At 63.6% G+C, this 17,393-nt stretch overlaps 1 protein-coding gene across 4 annotated transcripts in view; it reads left to right on the top strand.

The window, feature by feature from the left end:
- Positions 1–17,393, top strand: part of MEGF6 (multiple EGF like domains 6) — a 91,564-nt gene that overhangs the window by 41,511 nt on the left and 32,660 nt on the right. For 3 of the 4 annotated variants that reach the window (XR_004423969.1, XM_033115954.1, XM_033115956.1), the window contains one exon: positions 462–584. The exons of the other annotated variant lie outside the window; for it this stretch is intronic. Coding sequence is in view for 1 of the 3 variants with exons in the window: in XM_033115954.1 (XP_032971845.1) it covers positions 462–584 (123 nt within the window). In the remaining 2 variants the exon portion in view is untranslated. The remainder of the gene's footprint in view (positions 1–461; positions 585–17,393) is intronic. 4 annotated transcript variants of the gene reach the window in all.

Genomic DNA, 17,393 nt, shown 5'->3' with positions numbered 1-17,393 from the left:
TCCGGGGGCAGCTGTGGCCGTGAGCGTGTGGGCCTCCTAGCATCAAATCTGGGGGAAGCCTGGTGTCCTTGGCAAAGTGAGAGTTGGACCAGAACACACACAGAGGCTGTTCTCGTGCCCTCACAAAAGCAGGCGTGGCTTCTTTCTGGGGAGCAGGGCCCACTCCTGTGCCGAGCTGTATGCGCCTTCCTGCCAACCAAGTGGCACTCGCATGCCACAGGGTGGCCGCTTGTCCTGGGTGTGTGGAGGGACCCAGCGGCAGGGTGTGTTTGCTGCTGCTGGCCTCAGAGTGGGGTTCCCCTCTTGTGAGGCCTGTCTGAAGGGGGGAGGCTCGCCCATCTCTGCCGGCCCAAGCCCTCTTGTGGCGAGGGGCCTGAGTCTCACTAGTGCGAGGCCTTGGGGTGGCCATGGGTGGCCAGGGAGGTCCCCGCGTGACGCTCACCTGCTTCTGCTCCTCACAGACGTGAATGAGTGTGCCGCTGGCAACGGGGGCTGCGAGGGTGTGTGCTGCAACACCGTCGGGGGCTTCTACTGCCGCTGCCCCCCCGGCCGCCAGCTGCGGGGAGACGGCAAGACCTGCGGAGGTAGGCCCCGGGCCCTGTCCCCACTGCCTGCCACTGCCACTGCCACCGCCACCACCCCGTTGCGGCCTCCCTGCCTGGCTGGTCCTGGGGCTGCCTCCCCCCCCCAGGGGGCCACTTGGAGTCCTGGGTGGTGTCCAGTCCTCGGGTCTTCCCTGCCTCATCCACTCCCCATGCTTTTAGGGGTCCACGTATCTCTCCTGAAATGAGCCTGGGGGGACTCAAAGAACCTGATGTGGGTGGGGGGACCCTGGGGGGCCGTGCATGGGGAGACATGCAGGCGGTGGAGCCACAGGTGCCGCTGGAGAGCGTGTGAGGGTGGCCAGCCTGGCTGAGCACGGGCAGCAGGTCCCCATGAGGGAGGGAGGCAGGCCATGTGCTGGGTGGGCACAGGGGCACGGGTGGACACCCTGCCCTGACAAGGGCTGCCTGAGGCCTGATCAAGGGGCAGGAGACACGGGGAGGCGAGGCAGGGCCTGTGCCATCCCCCCATAGCCCGCTCACAGCCCTTTGTCTGCTGTGGCCCCCGCCTGGCCCCTGACCCCAGGGCTGGGTCTGGGCAGCTGGGCCCTCCCGAGAGTGTGTGGGGCATTTGGACAGCAGGCAAGTGCTTTCCCTGGGCCGTGTCAGACCCTCACTATGTCCCCCAGCTCCCAGAACTTCCTTTCCTGAAAAGAAAAATCTGTCTCCAGTTGTGGGGACAGCAGCTGTGAGCCATCTGTCAGAGGTCAGGCCGGGGGCTGGGGGTCTGTCTGGCTGAGAGGTTCTGCAAACACTGTTGGGGTCCCGTGGTTTGTGTGTTCACGTGTCCTTGGTCAGTAGGAGCCAGGGGGGCACCTGTAGCAGAGGGGTTGTTGTGACCCATTTTTCACGCCCCAGAACGCGGGGGCCCTGTGCTTCTCTGGTGGGGGGTACACAGGAGCCAGGACTTGGTGAGGAGGGAGACACCTCCCCATCACCCCTCGCCCCCTCACATGCTGACTTTAGCCTTGATTTCCCCTCCTGTGAAATGGGCCCCACTGGGATGGCAGAACCCGCCGAGCCCTGCACCCTGACCCCAGGACATGCCAAGTGCAGGGGGGTTTGGGGAAGGAAGGAGTACCCCTCCCCAGGCCCCGGGTAAGGAGGGGCGGCCCAGCTGCCATCTCACACTCCTGACAATGCCCCCACAGTGGGGTGACCGCGTTGGTGTAGGGAATGAATCAAGGGGTCTAGGGGTGCCAGGCCCAGGGCTGGCTCCCATGGGTGTCCGCTGTCCCTCACCGACCCCCAGCCTCTGGGCCCAGGGTGCCCACACGTACGACAGCACAGCCGTGACACAGAGGTGCCCCCTCCACGGAGGTGCTCCTGGGCTCCGACACACTGAAGACAATCTTGGATGCCCCTGGTGCACGCCCCATCTGCCGTGGGCACACTGCCCGACCTCGTGGGCCTGGCCTCTCTGGGCCTTTTCTTCTGCAGCCGGGGTTCCTGCTGTGAGGGGCTCCCCAGCCCAGTGGCCTCCCATATGGGGCTGGGCTTTGGGTTTCCCATCCTCTGCCCCTTCCGTTCCTCGGCCCTCAGAGCCCGCTCAGAGCCTGCGGGGTATGCAAGCCCACCCTTTGTCGGTGCCTGGGACCCCCGGCTCTCCCATGGAGGCTTGTGCCAGGCCCTGGAGGGCGTGCTGGGGCCGCCCCAGAGGGAGTGTTCTGACTTGGGCTGATGGCCCAGCGGCCAGGCACAGCCGGCGATGCGTCTGCAGGTCCTGCAGCGTTTAAGTCCACGACTCGGACACCAGCGGAGTATCTGCAAGCCGGCCTCGCTGCATCCCTTAGGCGCTGGAATCCCTTAACCCAGAGGACCCCCGAGCACAGGCACGGTGATCGCCATCTCGCAGAGTTGGCGGAAGGCAGCGGTGTGGCCCAGATGGCCCGGGAGGGAGCAGACGGGAGGGATTGGCCTCAGACCTGCATCCCTCTGTCTTTCCCACCCCGGCCCTTCCCGGCCTCGGCCCCTGGGAGCTGGCTGACCTCAGCTCTGCATGTTTGGGATGGCTGGGGCTCCGAGTCACCGCATGGCCGAGAGGGCTCTGCACAGAGCCAAGCGCCTGCTGTGTTTTCTCTGTCCCCCTGCCAGCCCCGCCCCCCTGAAACTGCAGTTCTGGTGACTGAGTGGGGCTTGCACTCAGGCGCTGGCTGAGTCCGAGGACAGGAAATCAGGATTTACCCGGGCAGTGGTGGCTCTGGTCGCGCACACAGTGGGCAGGGCGTGGAGGGCGGTGTGCCCAGGTGCTGTGGGGTGAGCCCAGACCCGCTGGAGTGCTGAGTCGTGCTGTGAGGCCTGAGCACTGGCCGCGGGGCCTGGCCAGAGGGTGCCTTGGCCGTTGCTCTGGGAGCGTCGCCAGGCCAGTGTGTGTGTCATGTTCTGGGAGACCATCCTGGAGCAGCACCGCGTGCTCTGCTCTGCCGGGCGGGAGGCCGGAGGCAGGGAGCGCATGTGTCTCCCAGGCCAGGCTGCATGTCGGCTGCTTCCCAGTGGGGCGTGGCCTCCGACAGATGCCCCCTGTCCCGCAGCCCCTGGGCAGGTGGGCTCAGATCTGTGGTTCATGAAGGTGGCAGGCCCTGTGCAGAAACGTGGGCTCCGCCTGCTGGAAGGCTCTTCCTGGCTGCCCAGCTTTCTGTGTCAGCTCCCCTGGGAAAGCCACTCTACGGCCAGACTGGTGTCAGTGAGCCCCTTGGATGAAAACTGCAACCTCAGTCTCTGCCTCTGCCTTCCCACGCCGGCGTGGAAGTCTACCCAAGACCCCGCTGACCCCCCTTCCATGAGCTAAGGAGGGGCCTGGGAAAGGGGGTTGCGCAGGGAGCAGGCTTTCTCCGGGTGAAGTCCTCTCGGCGCAAGGTGCAAACAGCCCGCTCTTTCCTGGGGGGCTCGGTGTACTCCCCACTGCTATTTGGCTGCAGGGGTGTGGAGGGCCGAGCGGCTGTCGCCATCGGGGAGCCTGTGACAAGCCTGTGGAGGTTTGAGGCCCCTGTCAGGCTCGCTCTGACACCTGTGCTGAGTAGGTGGACCTGCAGCCACCCTCTCAGGAGCGAAGGGGACCCTGCTCCAAGGTACCTGTGCTCAGGATGTCACAGGCCCAGAGGAGCCCCTCGCTGCAGACTGCGCCCACCCCCGCCCTCCTCAACTCGCAGGCTCGTCTTGTCTCCATCCGGGTAAGCAGCCGGGAGACCGGTCCCCGACAAGTGCTCCTCTCACACCCACTTGGCCTGCAGGGTCTGGCTGGAAGAAGGAGCTGCCAGGGCCTCACCATCCCTGGGGAGAGGCAAGAATGTGGGAAGTGACAAGCCTTGACCCGGACGCCTCCAGGGCTCCGGCTGGGTTCTGAGGACCATGGGCTGACCCGGGCCAGCTGTGCTGTCCTGTCGTGCTGGGATGACAGGGAGGGGGCAAGGGGAGCTGCTAGGGACCCTCGTTGTGGTGGCCAGGGTGGGGCTAGGAGGCCCTCTTCTCTGGCCTGCTGGCTTTTTGGGAGCTAAAGGGGCTTCTTGCTCATTGTCCTCTGTGTAGCTGGCAGTGTCTGGCACATAGTGGGCGACCTGCCCTTACAGACTCAGAGACCGAAGCGGGAGAGGTGACTTGGCAGGCTTATTGGGCACCTATGGGCCATGGAGTCCAGCGTGAACTCAGGCCTTCCAGAGGCAAAGCCCCTGCCTGTTCCCACAGGGCAGGAATCGGCGCCTTCCTGGGCTAGACCCTCTGGCTGGCTGTCCTTCACGGTCCTTCCAGGCAGGATGGCAACGTTTCTGATGAGGCATCTGTGGCCAGGGGCCTCCCCCATCAGAGGTGCTGAGAGTGAAAAGCTTTCATTTCCTGGCTTTGGCTACTTCATTCCTCCAGTGAGCAGATTCTGGCAGGTGCACTCTTGGTTTAGGCCAAGGCAGGAACAATAATAGCCTTCAACGTCAATAGTCAGAGCCAACCGGGGACAGAAAGACGAGAGGCCTGCCCCACAGGTCTGCCCTGGCCCCCCCAAAGCCCAGGGCACAGGGCAGTGTCCCAGGAGGAGACCCCCAGATATGCAGCCTGCCGGTGTCCATGTGGCTACACTCTGAGCGCCCATGGCCAGCTGTGGGACCTGGAGGTTTAGGCAGAGGTTGGGGGAAAAAGCCAGGCCAAAACCTGCAAAGCCGGATTTGTACCCCTGAGCCCCAACCTAGTACAGGTGTGACCAGACCTGTGTGACCCTCGGAGGCCATGCCCTCAGAGTTGGGGCACAGTGAGAGGAAGCACACACCCTAATGGTGAGCCCCAACACGCCGGGACCCGGTAACTGCCGTGGGAGGACAGGCCCCTGCTCACAGAAGACGGGCTGAGGAGGCCACAGCAGACCAGTCAGGCCAGGTCTGGCCCCCGCCCTGGAAGTTTCCCCCACGGGGCCTGGGGCCTCCCAGGCTGGGGAAGCAGAGGCTCCAGGCCCCACTTTCGCCCTGGAATCCTGGCGGTCCAGCGGCTGTGTTGTGGGGCTGGGTGGTTCGGGGTGGTGGTGACAGAGTTTGCAGGGGTCACTGGTGTGCCTCAGGAAGGCGAGCTGCTGTCTCTGGGTGGCCTTGAGGTGGAGACGGTGCGTGAAGGCCCCGTCAGGCAGGATGGGCCCCTCATAGCCCTCTGCCCAGCCTCTCCGCCCGGCTTGGCCGGGTGGGGTTCTTCCCCCTACTTTCCCTGTCCACGTGTCGTCCGTCGTCTGTTGCTGAGGGGCTCCCTTCCCTTTGTGTTTCTGCTCGTCCCCTTTCCGCCTCCGAACTGGCTTCTCCTGCTGCCTGTGGCCCTTGGCTGCCTCTTATCTCTGTCCCTCCATCTGTAACAATGGCTGCACCTTCATCGCCATGCCCTTGTGACCCCATCTCCTTTCCAGGCACCCCTGAGAAGTGGACCTGGGCTGGGTTTCCACCTCCATCCTCTTACCCCCTCCCTGCTCCCACCAGGCGCTGGGCTGCTGGGCTCCTGACCCTACCCAGCCCTCAGCCAAACCCAGAGTTTGGTTGTCAAGTCCTCATTGCCCCCAGCTCACCGGGGTCTGGCCAGAGCAGCTCTGGGGGTGGGGGTGGCACCTGCACCAGAATGCTGGTGACAATGCACCTTCCTCCTGGTGAGGAAACGAGAATGCCTGTGGGTAAGGCGCATGGGGAAGCTTAGGTTAAAGGGGAGGGTGGGACACTCAGCGGGGACCGATGGCCAAGTCCTGTGGATTTAGAAGTTGCCTGTCTGCATTTTGTGTGGATGGCGGCTGTCCCCGAGCTCAGTCTATGCAGCAGGTGGCATTGATGGCAAGCCCTGCCAGCTTTAGGCTTGGGCACCTTGGAAGGCAGTGTAACTGTTGGCTGGCCCTAGGCACCTGGCCAGAGCTGGATGCCACGCGTGTGACCCCAGTGTCCTGCGATCAGGTCCAGCCTGCAAGTGGAAGGAAGGCAGCAGGAGGGGTGATCGATTGGGCCCAGCAGGCCATGTGGGATGCTGGGACCGGGCCTGGTGAAGTGCCTGGGCCGCCTGTGTGCTGGCTCCTTCTGGCGAGTTGGGTGCCTGCTGTGGGCCACGGCCAGGCACACGTTGCCAGCCAGACGGCCCACCTGGCATTCACCCCTCACCTGTCTTTCCTGCCCCTGCCCCAGATGTCCTGCGACACGCCAGTCTTTGCATCCTTCCCCGTCCTTCTGCTTGTCCAAAGAGTGGCTCAGGCCCACGTCCCCCAGGAAGCCTCTCCATCACTCGGCCTTCACCGGCTCCTCCCCGCTGAGTGCAGTGTTGCAGTGTAAGCCCTGGGGCTGTCTCTGAGCCCCTTCTGCCGTCACTGCTGCCTGGCAGCTCAGACGCCCCAGTGAGAGGCTGGCCTCAGTGGCTGTGTCCGTGGTGGGGGCCGTGTCTGTGGTGGGGCCGTGTCCGTGGTGGGGGCCGTGTCCGTGGTGGGGGCCATGTCTGTGGTGGGGGCCGTGTCTGTGGTGGGGCCGTGTCCTTGGTGGGGGCCATGTCCGTGGTGATGGCCGTGTCCGTGGTGGGGGCCGTGTCCGTGGTGGGGGCCGTGTCCGTGGTGGGGGCCGTGTCCGTGGTGATGGCCGTGTCCGTGGTGGGGGCCGTGTCCGTGGTGGGGGCCGTGTCCGTGGTGATGGCCGTGTCCGTGGTGATGGCCGTGTCTGTGGTGGGGGCCGTGTCCGTGTTGGGGGCCGTGGCTGTGGTGATGGCCGTATCATTCCAGGGCTCAGGTGCTCCAAGGCTGGACCTGGTCTTGCCCCTGCCTTCGCATGGCTACAGGGGAAACTGGGCAAAAGGGAACCACAGAGACGGCCTCATCACGTGCGCACACGTGTGTACACATGTGCGGGAGGCCTCCAGCACAGCTCTGGGTCTGGCCTGCAGCGGGTGCCTTCCCAGGCACACCAGGCCTTGGGTTTTCTGGCGCAGTGCTTGGGGTCCGGATGCGTCCAAGCCGTCGTCTCCAGGGGAGAGCGCATGTGATGGCGGCTGCTCCAACTTGGGTCCTCGGGGGGCATGTGTGTAAGAGGAGCGGGCTCCCCCGGTTTCTGCTTGGCTCAGCCAGGGGCAGCTGCAGGCAAGAATGGCAGCTGGGCGCTAGGAAACAAGTGTGGTTTTCGTTTTCTTTCCTTTGGCTTGGGTGAGGAGCCCAGACGCATAATGGGTTTACCGTGAAGCTGACGCTGAACGGCTCGGGAGGCCAGGCCTGGCTCTCTCTGCTCCTGAAATAAACTCCGAGGCGGCGGCCCTGGGAGACGGGTGGGAGGGCGTTCTGGAGGTCGATCTCCTCGGTCTCCGTGGAGGCAGAGTGGACCGTGTGTGAGCCCAGACTACAAAGTGACCTCCTGCTCTGGGCGGGGCTCTGGACTTCGAGGGTGGAAACAGCCAGGCAGGGCGTCTGTTACCTGGGGACCAGAGGTGGCTAGGACAGCTTTTGGCTGGGTCTCCCAAGGCAGATTGAAGAGAAGCCTGAGCCAGAGGCCTCCTTCTAGCACCTTCTTGGCCCCTCTCCTTGCAGCTGGGTGGCCTGTCGGGGGCCGTCTGATCAATGGTCTATCCTGCAGCCCCCAGCCCCTGAAGCTCCCGGATGGCACCCACACAGCTTTCTCAGCGCACCACCCCCAGCCTGAAACCAGTCACATGACCCTCTTGACTTCAGCAGAACAGAAAAGGAGTGACTGGAGGTGCTGGCGAGGCAGAGTCAGGGCCTGGGCTGCCCCTCCCCCAGGCCACCCCACAATTGTGGGGTCTCATTCCGGGTCCACCTGGGCGCTGGCTGGGCACAGTGCCCAGTATCTGTGGGTGGTCAGTGACTGCTGTGCTCCACTCTGCTGCCTGCTGTGCCCATGGACCTTTACCTCCAAAACCAGGGCACCTTGGCATCATGGGCAGTGTCCTCCGGGGGCTTCTCTCAGTGTCACTCCTCTCTCTCTCTTACACCCCTCACTGCCTGAAGAGGGCTGAGTTCCACCTGCAGTTGGGACCTGGGACGGACTAGTGTCCAGCTGTGTGAGCTCCTCTCTCTAGGGCCACATAGGGGGCCTGCTCACCTCGTGCCTTGACCCTGAGGAACCTGGGGGCGGAGCTGTGAGGCAGCCCCCGTACGCCCTGCAGGTGTCCCAAGTTCCAGGCCCAACCACCCAGCACCCGCTCTGCATCCAGAGGCTAAGGTAGCTTGCACAGGCAGGCACCACCTCCCTCTCAGCAGGTTAGCAGCATGTGGTCAGGTCCCCAAACCTCGAGGCAGAGTGAGGCAGTGACCGTGAGAGGCCTCAGGGAGGGCTTCATGGAGGACGTGTCTGTGATCACAAGGGACAGATGCCACAAGTGGCCAAGTTCTAATTCCTGGCCTGAGCTGGCCCTAGGAACACGGCCGTTCTGCCCCAAAGCTCCTGTGTCAGGGGCCTGCAGTGGGATGGGCCAGCACTAAGGGGGGCCTAGGCATTTGAGGGGTGGCATTGGGCCGTTGCCCTGGCCTGGGTCCTGGCAAAGGAGCCCGGTGGCCGCCTGGCTTGGAGAGGAAAGCTGGAGCCGGCCTGGCGGTGGGGGGATGGCTTCTGCTGACACACAGACATTCCGCCGTGTTTCCGCATCGGGAAAGCATTTCCCAAACAGCTTCCAGACCCCACAGCCATGGGCCTGGATGTGCTCAGCGGCACCGAGGGGGGCAGTGGAGGGCATTCTGCATTTGGTGGGCGCTGACTTCCACGGCCATGCCCGAGTCCTCATGCCTCATCTAGTGGGGATAAAGGACCAGAGTCGTTGCACCCCAAGTCCTGAACATAACCATCAACTGGGTGGGGAGGGCCCACTGCACCCCAGAACCGTGTCCAGCCCAGAGTGGGCGCACAGGTCGTTGTTGGAGGATGAGGAATGCGTAAGTGTAGAGACGAATGTGCCAGGTACAGGGGGGCACAGAGGTGGCAGCCGCCGGCTCTGGGGGTGAGGTTTTGCCGAGAAGGTGACCTCTGAGTTGCCACTCAGATGCATAGGAGCTCACTGTCCATCAAGCAGCTGGAAGGATGGAAGCCGGGGCTCCAGAGGGCCAGGCCACCCAGAGAAGGATGAAAGGAAGAGCCAGGATCTGAAGCCAGAGCTTCCTAGAAACGCTTTGCCCAGGGTCTGGTTCAGATGCCGAGGGCCCTTTGGTGGCCCCGCCTGGAAGACCCCCAACACTGGGTTCTCTGGCTGACAGTCCAAGGATGCCTTTGGCCAGGAGCAAAGGTCAGGCCAGAGAAGCCCGAGTTAGCCTTACACAGGCACGTGTCCTCCCGCAGGGCCTCTGGCCCCACCCACTCAGAACCAGGTACCCACTGAGGCCCGCCCTCATCTTGAGGAGCCTGAAGCAGATTGCCCAGTGAGGAAGGATTTGGGCCAGTCAGACCTGGCCCCTTGGCTGCCCCCCTCTGTCCTGCGTGTGCAAAGCACAGGCCCGGGGCTGCCTGCTGGGCACCCCTGCATCTGGGTTCCCTTCTGGACAGAATGAGGGTTAATTACGGGCCTGTCTGTGAGGCGCAGAGAGGAGAGGTGGGGGTGCTGGGCAGGACAGGAGGAAGGAGGCCCCCTGCTGGCCTATCAGTGTGCAAAGGAGCCACACTGAGGGCGGCATGGGGGTGTGACATCGCAAGGCCTCTCGAGCTCCCGAGGGCTTCCAGGGCAGAAAAGATGGCGTTTCCTTTGTCCAAACTTGTCAGAAGCATTTGGAAAGCCTCACTGTGCTTCAGGAGCCAGCCCCTGAAAACTCGTATCACTTTTTATTAACTGATTTCCTTCTCGCAGGGCCCCGTGGGCAGGGTGGTGGGGGTCATACCTGGCCCCGTTTCTCCTTCCCAGGTCGTGTGTATTCCATGGCTTCAGGCCTGTGGGCCCCCCGAGCTGGTCTAATCCTTCTCTCTGCCCACTATGCAGATGAGGAAACTGAGGCCCAGTAGGGTCCTGGGACTTGTTTGTGCCACCTAGTTTTTCAGTGGGCCAGGACCTCTGTCTGCCGCCCCCAAACCGTGCCTTGGTCTTCCCCAGCCCTGCCTTGTGCTGGGTGCTGAGGACATGGGCCTCAAGCAGCCCACCCCCACCCCAGGAAGGTGTGGGAATGGGTGACCCCTGCCCAGGCCAGGTTGTGAGTTGGACTTGAGGCCGATACAAAAGGGTGGTGGTAACCATGGTAACCATGAGGTGGGACAACAGGCCCAGAGCAGTAGTCCCAGCCGGCTTGTGGCTTGTGGACAGGGCGGTGCTGGGGCTGGGGAGGGGATGCTGGGTAGGACAGTCCTCCAGTCCCTTGACTCTTCTCAAGCCTGCCTGGCTGGCTTCCCGGATGCCTTCGGGACCATGGCTGCACCCACCACAGAGCAGGGAGGTGTCTGGGGCCCAGGATACATCCCCTCTGAGACTCTGCTCTGGACATTGCCCTGGTGGCTGCAGAGGGTGGGACCCTCAAGTTTCTGTTGGCATGCGTTAGTGAGATACACACTGGAGGGCTAGACCGTGCTGGCCCAGCCCACGTGCATGGCACGCCTTCAGCGATCCAACAGAGAGCCTATCGGGGAGACAAACGGAGGCTCCCCCGGGAGGCCTTTGCAGGCAGGTGGGCAGGCGGGCCATAGGCAGGCCGTTTCTGTACTGCCGGGTGCTGGGCGGCGGGGAGCTAATGGGCTGGGCTGGCCTCTGGCTCACAGACAGGACTGTACAACGTGAGACAGTGCCTCGCTGCCGTGACCTGGAGGTTGCCCCCTTGGACTCGGCCCACAGTGGTGGCCATCGGGGCCTGCATCTCAGCAGTTTCTGAGGAGGGGGACGGTCAGGGCCAGGCCAGGGCTGGCTCAGGCATGCATAGTATCAGGGTGAGCTATGGGGCCAGCATGGGCTGCATGAGATGCAGGGCTGCAGGCCAAGTGCTTGTCAGGGTCTGAACGCGTAGGTCCCTGGATGCGCAGCTGCTGTGGCCCTGACCCCGGGGACGGCTGCTTCAGATGTAGCTGGGCTTTGGGCTGGCCCCTTGCACAACGTAGGGATTTAGGGGTCTAGGGCTGGAGGCGTGAACATGGCTTCTGCAGCTGGGCACCTGGGGCTTGCTGGCCCTGCTCGCCCGTCCTCCCTTAGCTCTGGCTGTCTCCCACCTGCTGTAGGGGTGCAGTGACCCCCTGCCCCTCCCCCCACCACATCCCTGGTCCAGTGGGTGTCATGATAGTGCCAGGTGCGGGATAGCAGGCTTGGGAGCTGCAGGCGTCTTCACCCCCAGGGTTTCCACTTTGGTGGGTTGGCCTCCAAGGGCCTTCGCCCCCTCTCCTCCCCAAACTTGGCAGAACTAAACCCCATGAAGCTGCCTCCATGAAGCCGCGGGCATTGCCAGGGTAGAGCCTTCTCTGCTTTGATTTCTTTTCCTTGTTGGTGGCTGGACACACGTTCCTCTGTGCACGTGCGTCTCTATGTGCCTGTCTGTGCATGGTTCTGTGTGTCTCGTGTTGCATATTTCCACACATGGGTCTGTGTTTGTGCACGTGTGTCTGCGTGGAGGTGCCTGTATTTGTGCGCGGGTCAGTGTCCGGTGCGGGAGCGCGCGCGGAGGAATGCGCAGGGCGGGTGGGCTGCGCCCAAGGGGGGGGGCACGAGTGCGGCGGGGCGGGGCTGAGGGCGGGCCCTCCGGCCGAGGATTTGGCCTTTACCTGCGGGGGGCGGAGGGAAAGCTGAGAACTTAAAGGCGAGGGGCGGGACGGCTGGGCCAGAGCGGCTCCCGGCGGCGCGCAGTGGAGCCGGCGGCAGCTTTTGCGCGCCCGCCAGAGCCGGGAGTGGGAGCCCGCAGCGCAGCGCGGTCGACTCGCCATGGGGGTATCCCGGCGCCGTGGAAGTCTGGCCGCGTTCTGGTGCCTCGGGCTTCTGGGGGGCCTGGCGCGCGTCGCGGGCACGCACTACCGCTACCTCTGGAGGGGCTGTTATCCGTGCCACCTGGGCCAGGTCGGCTACCCCGTGAGCGCAGGTGACCAGAGGCCAGGTGGGCGCCGGCGGATTCTGCGTGGGCGGGCGGGACGGGGTGCCCTGCTCCGCCTTGCCTGCCCCCTTTGTTTCCTCTTTTTAAAGTCTGCGCGGGGAGCTGACAGCGCGGGAGGCTGGCGGGAGCAGGGCGGAGGCAGTGCCCCAATGCCCTGAGTCATCTGACATTCCTATCCCCTCCTGGGCTGGCTGCAGGGGCTGCTGACAGCAGGGTGTTCGCTTGACCAGAGGGAAGAAAAACGTCGCCTTGCCTCTGCCGGGCCCACTGCACTGGCAGCTCTTGGGGTCAAGCCAGGTGTAGGCTCTAGACAGAGGCCTCTAGGTCCGTGGTGGAAGGCTTCCCCTTCCAGGGGCCCCAGAGCCCCTGGGGGGTTATGTGTGGGTGTGGCAGGTCCTTTCCTGTCTTCCTGCCCCCACCCCCAAGCCTTAGGTGTGTGGTCAGCCCAGTGGGCTGCAGGGCCAGCTGAGAGGACCCCTGCAGTACATGGGAAGTGGGTCCAGCCTGCCCGGCGTCTGTCCTGCCTCTCCCTGCAATTCAGGTCTGGTACCCACGCTGGGCCAGCCTCCCTGCAGGAGGCTCCACGGAGCTTGGAGCCAGGCATCCTCAGGAATTCCAGGTGGGGTGTGGTGTGTGGCCCAGTGAGTCATCACCCAGATCCGTCTGGGCCAGCAGGCACTCCTTTCCAGGCCCTTCCAGGTTCTTCTAGTGCTGCTCTGGGCCGGGCACCTGGTCCCCTGAGCCAGTCCCTGCCTCTTTCCGTGCCAGAGGACACACAGAGCCCTGAGCTGCAGACCCTTGAATGTGGCAAAATCTTCTACCACTCCTGGCATTGTCACTCAGCCAGCTGGGACCCAGGCTCAGTCCCTATGGGGTTCCCAAGGTGGGGCCAGCACTGTCACTCCACCATGGGGGGCACTGAATGCTATGAGACTGTGGCATCTGCAGTCTGGGGCTTTGGGGAGCTGGGCGCCCCTGCCCTGCTCTGAGGCCTGCTTGGGCTTGTGGAGGGGAGAAGGGCAGGGCCTTTGGATAATGGGGTACAGTCCCTGGGCGTGAGGACGCTGTGGCATGTTTGGGGGCAAAGCGGGACAGTGAACTTGATAACTACCTGGGTGGAGCTTTGGCAGGATCTCAGAGGGCTCTTTTCCTGTCAGTGTGGGTGAGGCTGCAGAACAGACTCGTTTCGGGTGGTGTCAGTGGGGGCAGCCGACGGGACCTTGGCTGTGGGATCCTGGGCCAGGAGCTGGTGTGACTGGGTGACGGTTGTTGAGACCCCACGGGCTCCCATCAGCCTAATGATGAGCCACCACCATCGCCCAGATCAGCAGATGCCACAGCCCAGACAGGCTTCCCAGGGAACAGTGATGTGTCACCCTGTGCCAGTGTGTGTAGCCGTCCCCATCACCAGGCTGCCCTAGTCCCGGGCGTGTCTGTCAGCTAAGGGCAGCAAGAGGACCGTGGGCACTTTCCTGCCGCGCCCTGGCCCAGCTGTGCCTTAAAATTGCCCCACTCAGGATGTGCCGCCGGCCAGACGTCTTCAGAGCTGCACCAGACGTGTGGCAGCTGGGCCGGGGCTGAGGAGGGCAGAGTGGGTTTGCCCCCGGGCCGGGCGCTGTCCCTGGAAGGAGCAGGTAAGCATGGGAGAGGAGGCAGCCTCCCAGCTCCCTTCCAGCCTGGGAGGCCCGCAATGCCATGGGGGCCAGGCCCCCCTCCGTACTGCCTGGGAGAGCAGTTTGCTGCTGTAGTTTCAGAGTCTAAGGTGCTGACGCTCGGTTGGGGTGCTGCCTTTTGGGGTGTCCCAGGGCACTGGTCCCACTGCACGACTCTCGGTGTACAGTGATGGTGAGCCTGTGGGGCAGGACCCAAGGGAGTGCAATTTCTAGAGGAGCCCAGGCAGCAGCCAGCCCGCCAGAGAGATAGCAGAGCCCATGGCGGGAGTCAGGAGGCTGGGCTGGCCAGGGCAACACTTGGGCCTGGCTTCCAGCTCAGTGGTCTGAACCCCATGGCGTGGGCTCAGACGACTCCAGAGAGAGCAGTACGTGCTCTGTGCTCAGTTCCTGTGGCCACTGTGACCAAGTGCCACCATAGCACACGCCCACTCCCTTACACTTCTGGAGGTCCGCAGTCTGAGATGGGCTGAAATCCACGTGTGGGTGGGCAGGGTCCTTCTGGAGGCTCCGGGGAGAATCTATTCCTGGCGTTTCCAGCTCCTAGAAGCATCTGTGTGCCGTGGCTCATGGCCCCTTCCTCCATCTTCAAAGTCAGCAGGGCAGCCTCTTCAAATCCCTGCTTCTCTGAGCCTCCTGCCACCCTGCGATGGCACTGGGCCCGCCTGGATACTGCAGGGTCGTTTCGTCTCCCATCTCATGGTCCTTACCTTAACCCCACCTGCAGAGTCCCTATTGCCATGGGAGACTTTGGGATTAGGACGTGGACCTCTTTATTTCGCTGACCACGCTCTCCTTAAAGACCACTGAGCCTGTGGCTAATCGGGGTCTCGGCCACAGCCCTGCTCGTCGGTCAGCAGCTCTGGGGTCACTGGAGCCAGCTGAGGACACCTCTGTTCTGCCACCACGTGGCCCACATGGGGGGCAGGGCAGGCACGGTTTAGGTCACTCAAGCCTGCCTTGCTTTCTGAGTGAAAGTCCTTTCTATAAAGGGGTCTGGATCCCAGACCTGGAGGCCACCCCAGCAGGAGGTTGTCTGGCCAGATTCCCGCCCGTAAGCAGGCTTCTGTCACCCAGAGAGGTGAAGGGGAGGCCTTAGATCCTGCACCCTTGAAGTGACCCACTGTGGCCAGATATCCAGACAGACTGACCGAAAACAGTGGAAGCCATGGCTGAGCCTCACCACCGCCTACCTGTGCCGCCGGCCACAGAGCCTGTCCCCTAGGCAGTGCAGCTTCGGGGGTGGGAAGGGCTTGGGACTGGGGTCGCTGTGCCAACTTGGGCCTGTGGGTATTAGGCGGGCGCCGGATTTCTGAGAGAGGCCGGCATGAGGGTGGGGCGCTTGGGTCTAAATGTTCCCTTGGAACAGTAGGAGGGCGAGAAGAACTCTGGTCATGTGGGCAGTAGGTGGAGCTGCGGACGGAGGCCCCGCAGTTAGGACCAGCCCAGCCAGAGGGGCCTTGCTGACCCGATGGGCTGCACCCCGTCCTGACGTCCCCCACCTGCTGCTTCTCAGCCTGTCTGTCCTGCAGGGCTGCTGGGCTGGCCCGAGGGGCAGCTGCTCCTTCTGGAGTCCCCATGTGTCCTGGACGGTCCTTGCAGACCTGCCCAGGAGCTGGTCAAGGACACGGCCCCCAGGGCAGGCTCGGCCTCCCAGCCAGGTGTCTGCGGGGCTCAGGAGCAGCTGCTCCCGGGGTACAGGGCCACCTGAGTCAGCCTCTGCCTGAGCCCAGGGTGAACGCGACGTTGTCTGCCGAGAGCCGGGTTTCTGGATGCCAGTGTCCCCACCGGCCTGCTCACTCAGGCTTGCCTCTGGTGCCACGTTTGGGGCATGTAGGTGTCCTTTCCCCCTGCAGGGCCACTGAGGACAGAGGCCCAGGCTGCCTGCCCGACCCTTGGAAAACACACATGGCACCTCTTTCCCCAAAGCCTCACCAACACCTTCTGCAACGCGCAGTGCTGTCCCCATGCAGTCACATCTTTACCTTTCAGGGACCCTCGCAGGGGTCTCAGTGCGAGGGCTGTCTTCTCTGAGCCTCCTCGGGGGACTGCTGCCCGTCCTGCCCTGCCCAGCGGGTGTGGGTCTGCCCCTCCACCCACTCCCCGCAGCTGACTCCCCACAGAGGCCCTGACCCCTGAGACCTTCGCCACCGCCTGATTCCCTCTGTCCCCTGGACCTCTGTGAGGCTTTTCTGGGGGCCGTTAACCCTTTGCTTTGAGGCTCCTTTCTGCGAATCATCCTTGCTTTGTTCTGAGTGTGCCCATAGGTTACCACGGTGCAGATGGCAGCCTCGGGGTTTGGGAGGGACCTGGGGTCGCTCCAGAGTGGACATGGCTTGTGCGTGGAACAAATGGCCCTAACGGTCCCAGGCAGAGACCCTGGCTCCCGGGGTTTGTGTGTGTCATTTCTGGAGCCTCAGGCATGTTCTCGGAGTGTGGACTGGTGCCAGGCCTGAAGCATAGCCTGGTGGGGAGGCTGAGGGCACGGCCAGGGGAGCCCCACCCTGTGTGCCACCTTTGGCACCCTTCTAAGGTGTGCTCAGATGGCTGCAGTTTTAGGATGGGAGCCTGGAGGGCGACATTTTCCCTGGGGGCAGCGCTGGGAACTGGAGAGTGGCGTGGTGGCAGATGGCATGGACCCAGTGGGTTATTGAGCAGAATCAGAGGGAATGTCAGCTCTGTGCATCCCTGGAAACTCGTTGTCCCGCTGGCCAAGGTTTCCACACCGCTGAGGACTTGCCCCCCGAAGTCATATTTTCTTCCAGTGGAGCCACGCAACCTACAATCTTCTGCTGGCACTTTGAGCCAGACGTGGCCGTCCCCCGCGAGGCTCGGGCAGCAGTCTGGGCCTCTGTTGTCCTGGCCCTGGGGCGGGGGGCGGCGCTGGGGCTGAACGCCTGACTGCCCCAGACCTCGGCAGGTAGATGCTCGTGAGTGAAGAGCGTCTGTATGTCTGTCTCCCTGTGACGGCTCCTGCCGGTAGCCCTCCCACTCCGGCCTGAGGAGACATGGCCGCCCCCTGCTCCAGGGCCTCGCAGTCCTGCTGTGTGAGCAGAAGCCTCCTCCCCTCCCATCACTCCGCGTCTCCAGGGCAGGTGTGTCCCTCCTGGCGTTGGCCTCACACACTGGTGCCTGGGGCAGCACCTTCCTTCCAGTCCGTTGCAGCTTGTTGGAAGTGGGCCTGGAGGGAGGGATGAGAGGCGAGGGGGGCCGCCACCTTCTCCACACCTGCATTCCTGCAGAAGGAGGCCACCTTCCTGGGGTGCAGCCCCTGTGCCTCCAGCCCTGGGGAGTGTCTTTCCTCCCCTCCAGCTCCCAGTTCTTCTCTTGGGGTGGCTCGTGGGGGCCTTGGGCTGGTCCCGACCCTTTTGGTCGGCACTTTCCCTATGGCACAGCACGGTGGCGTGGGGGTCGGGGGAGCAGGTGTCCTGTGCAGTGGTCGGTGGTCTCAGGTACGAGGTGTCTCCGGGAAGTGCAATGCCTGGCACCGCCACTAAGTCCTATCCTGGGGATGTCTGCTGTGCTGGACTCTTGCATCCCCAGCGCTGGGAGCCCTCGGGGGACCCCAGGCTAAGACCACCTGCACCAGCTTTCTGGGGCTGCAGAAACAAATCCACAGTAGAGACTTATGCTCTCGCTGCTGGAGGCTAGAGG

Source organism: Rhinolophus ferrumequinum, chromosome 9 (assembly GCF_004115265.2).
Source record: "Rhinolophus ferrumequinum isolate MPI-CBG mRhiFer1 chromosome 9, mRhiFer1_v1.p, whole genome shotgun sequence".
Classification (NCBI taxonomy): domain Eukaryota; kingdom Metazoa; phylum Chordata; class Mammalia; order Chiroptera; family Rhinolophidae; genus Rhinolophus; species Rhinolophus ferrumequinum.
This window is presented reverse-complemented; position numbering and strand designations above follow the sequence as displayed.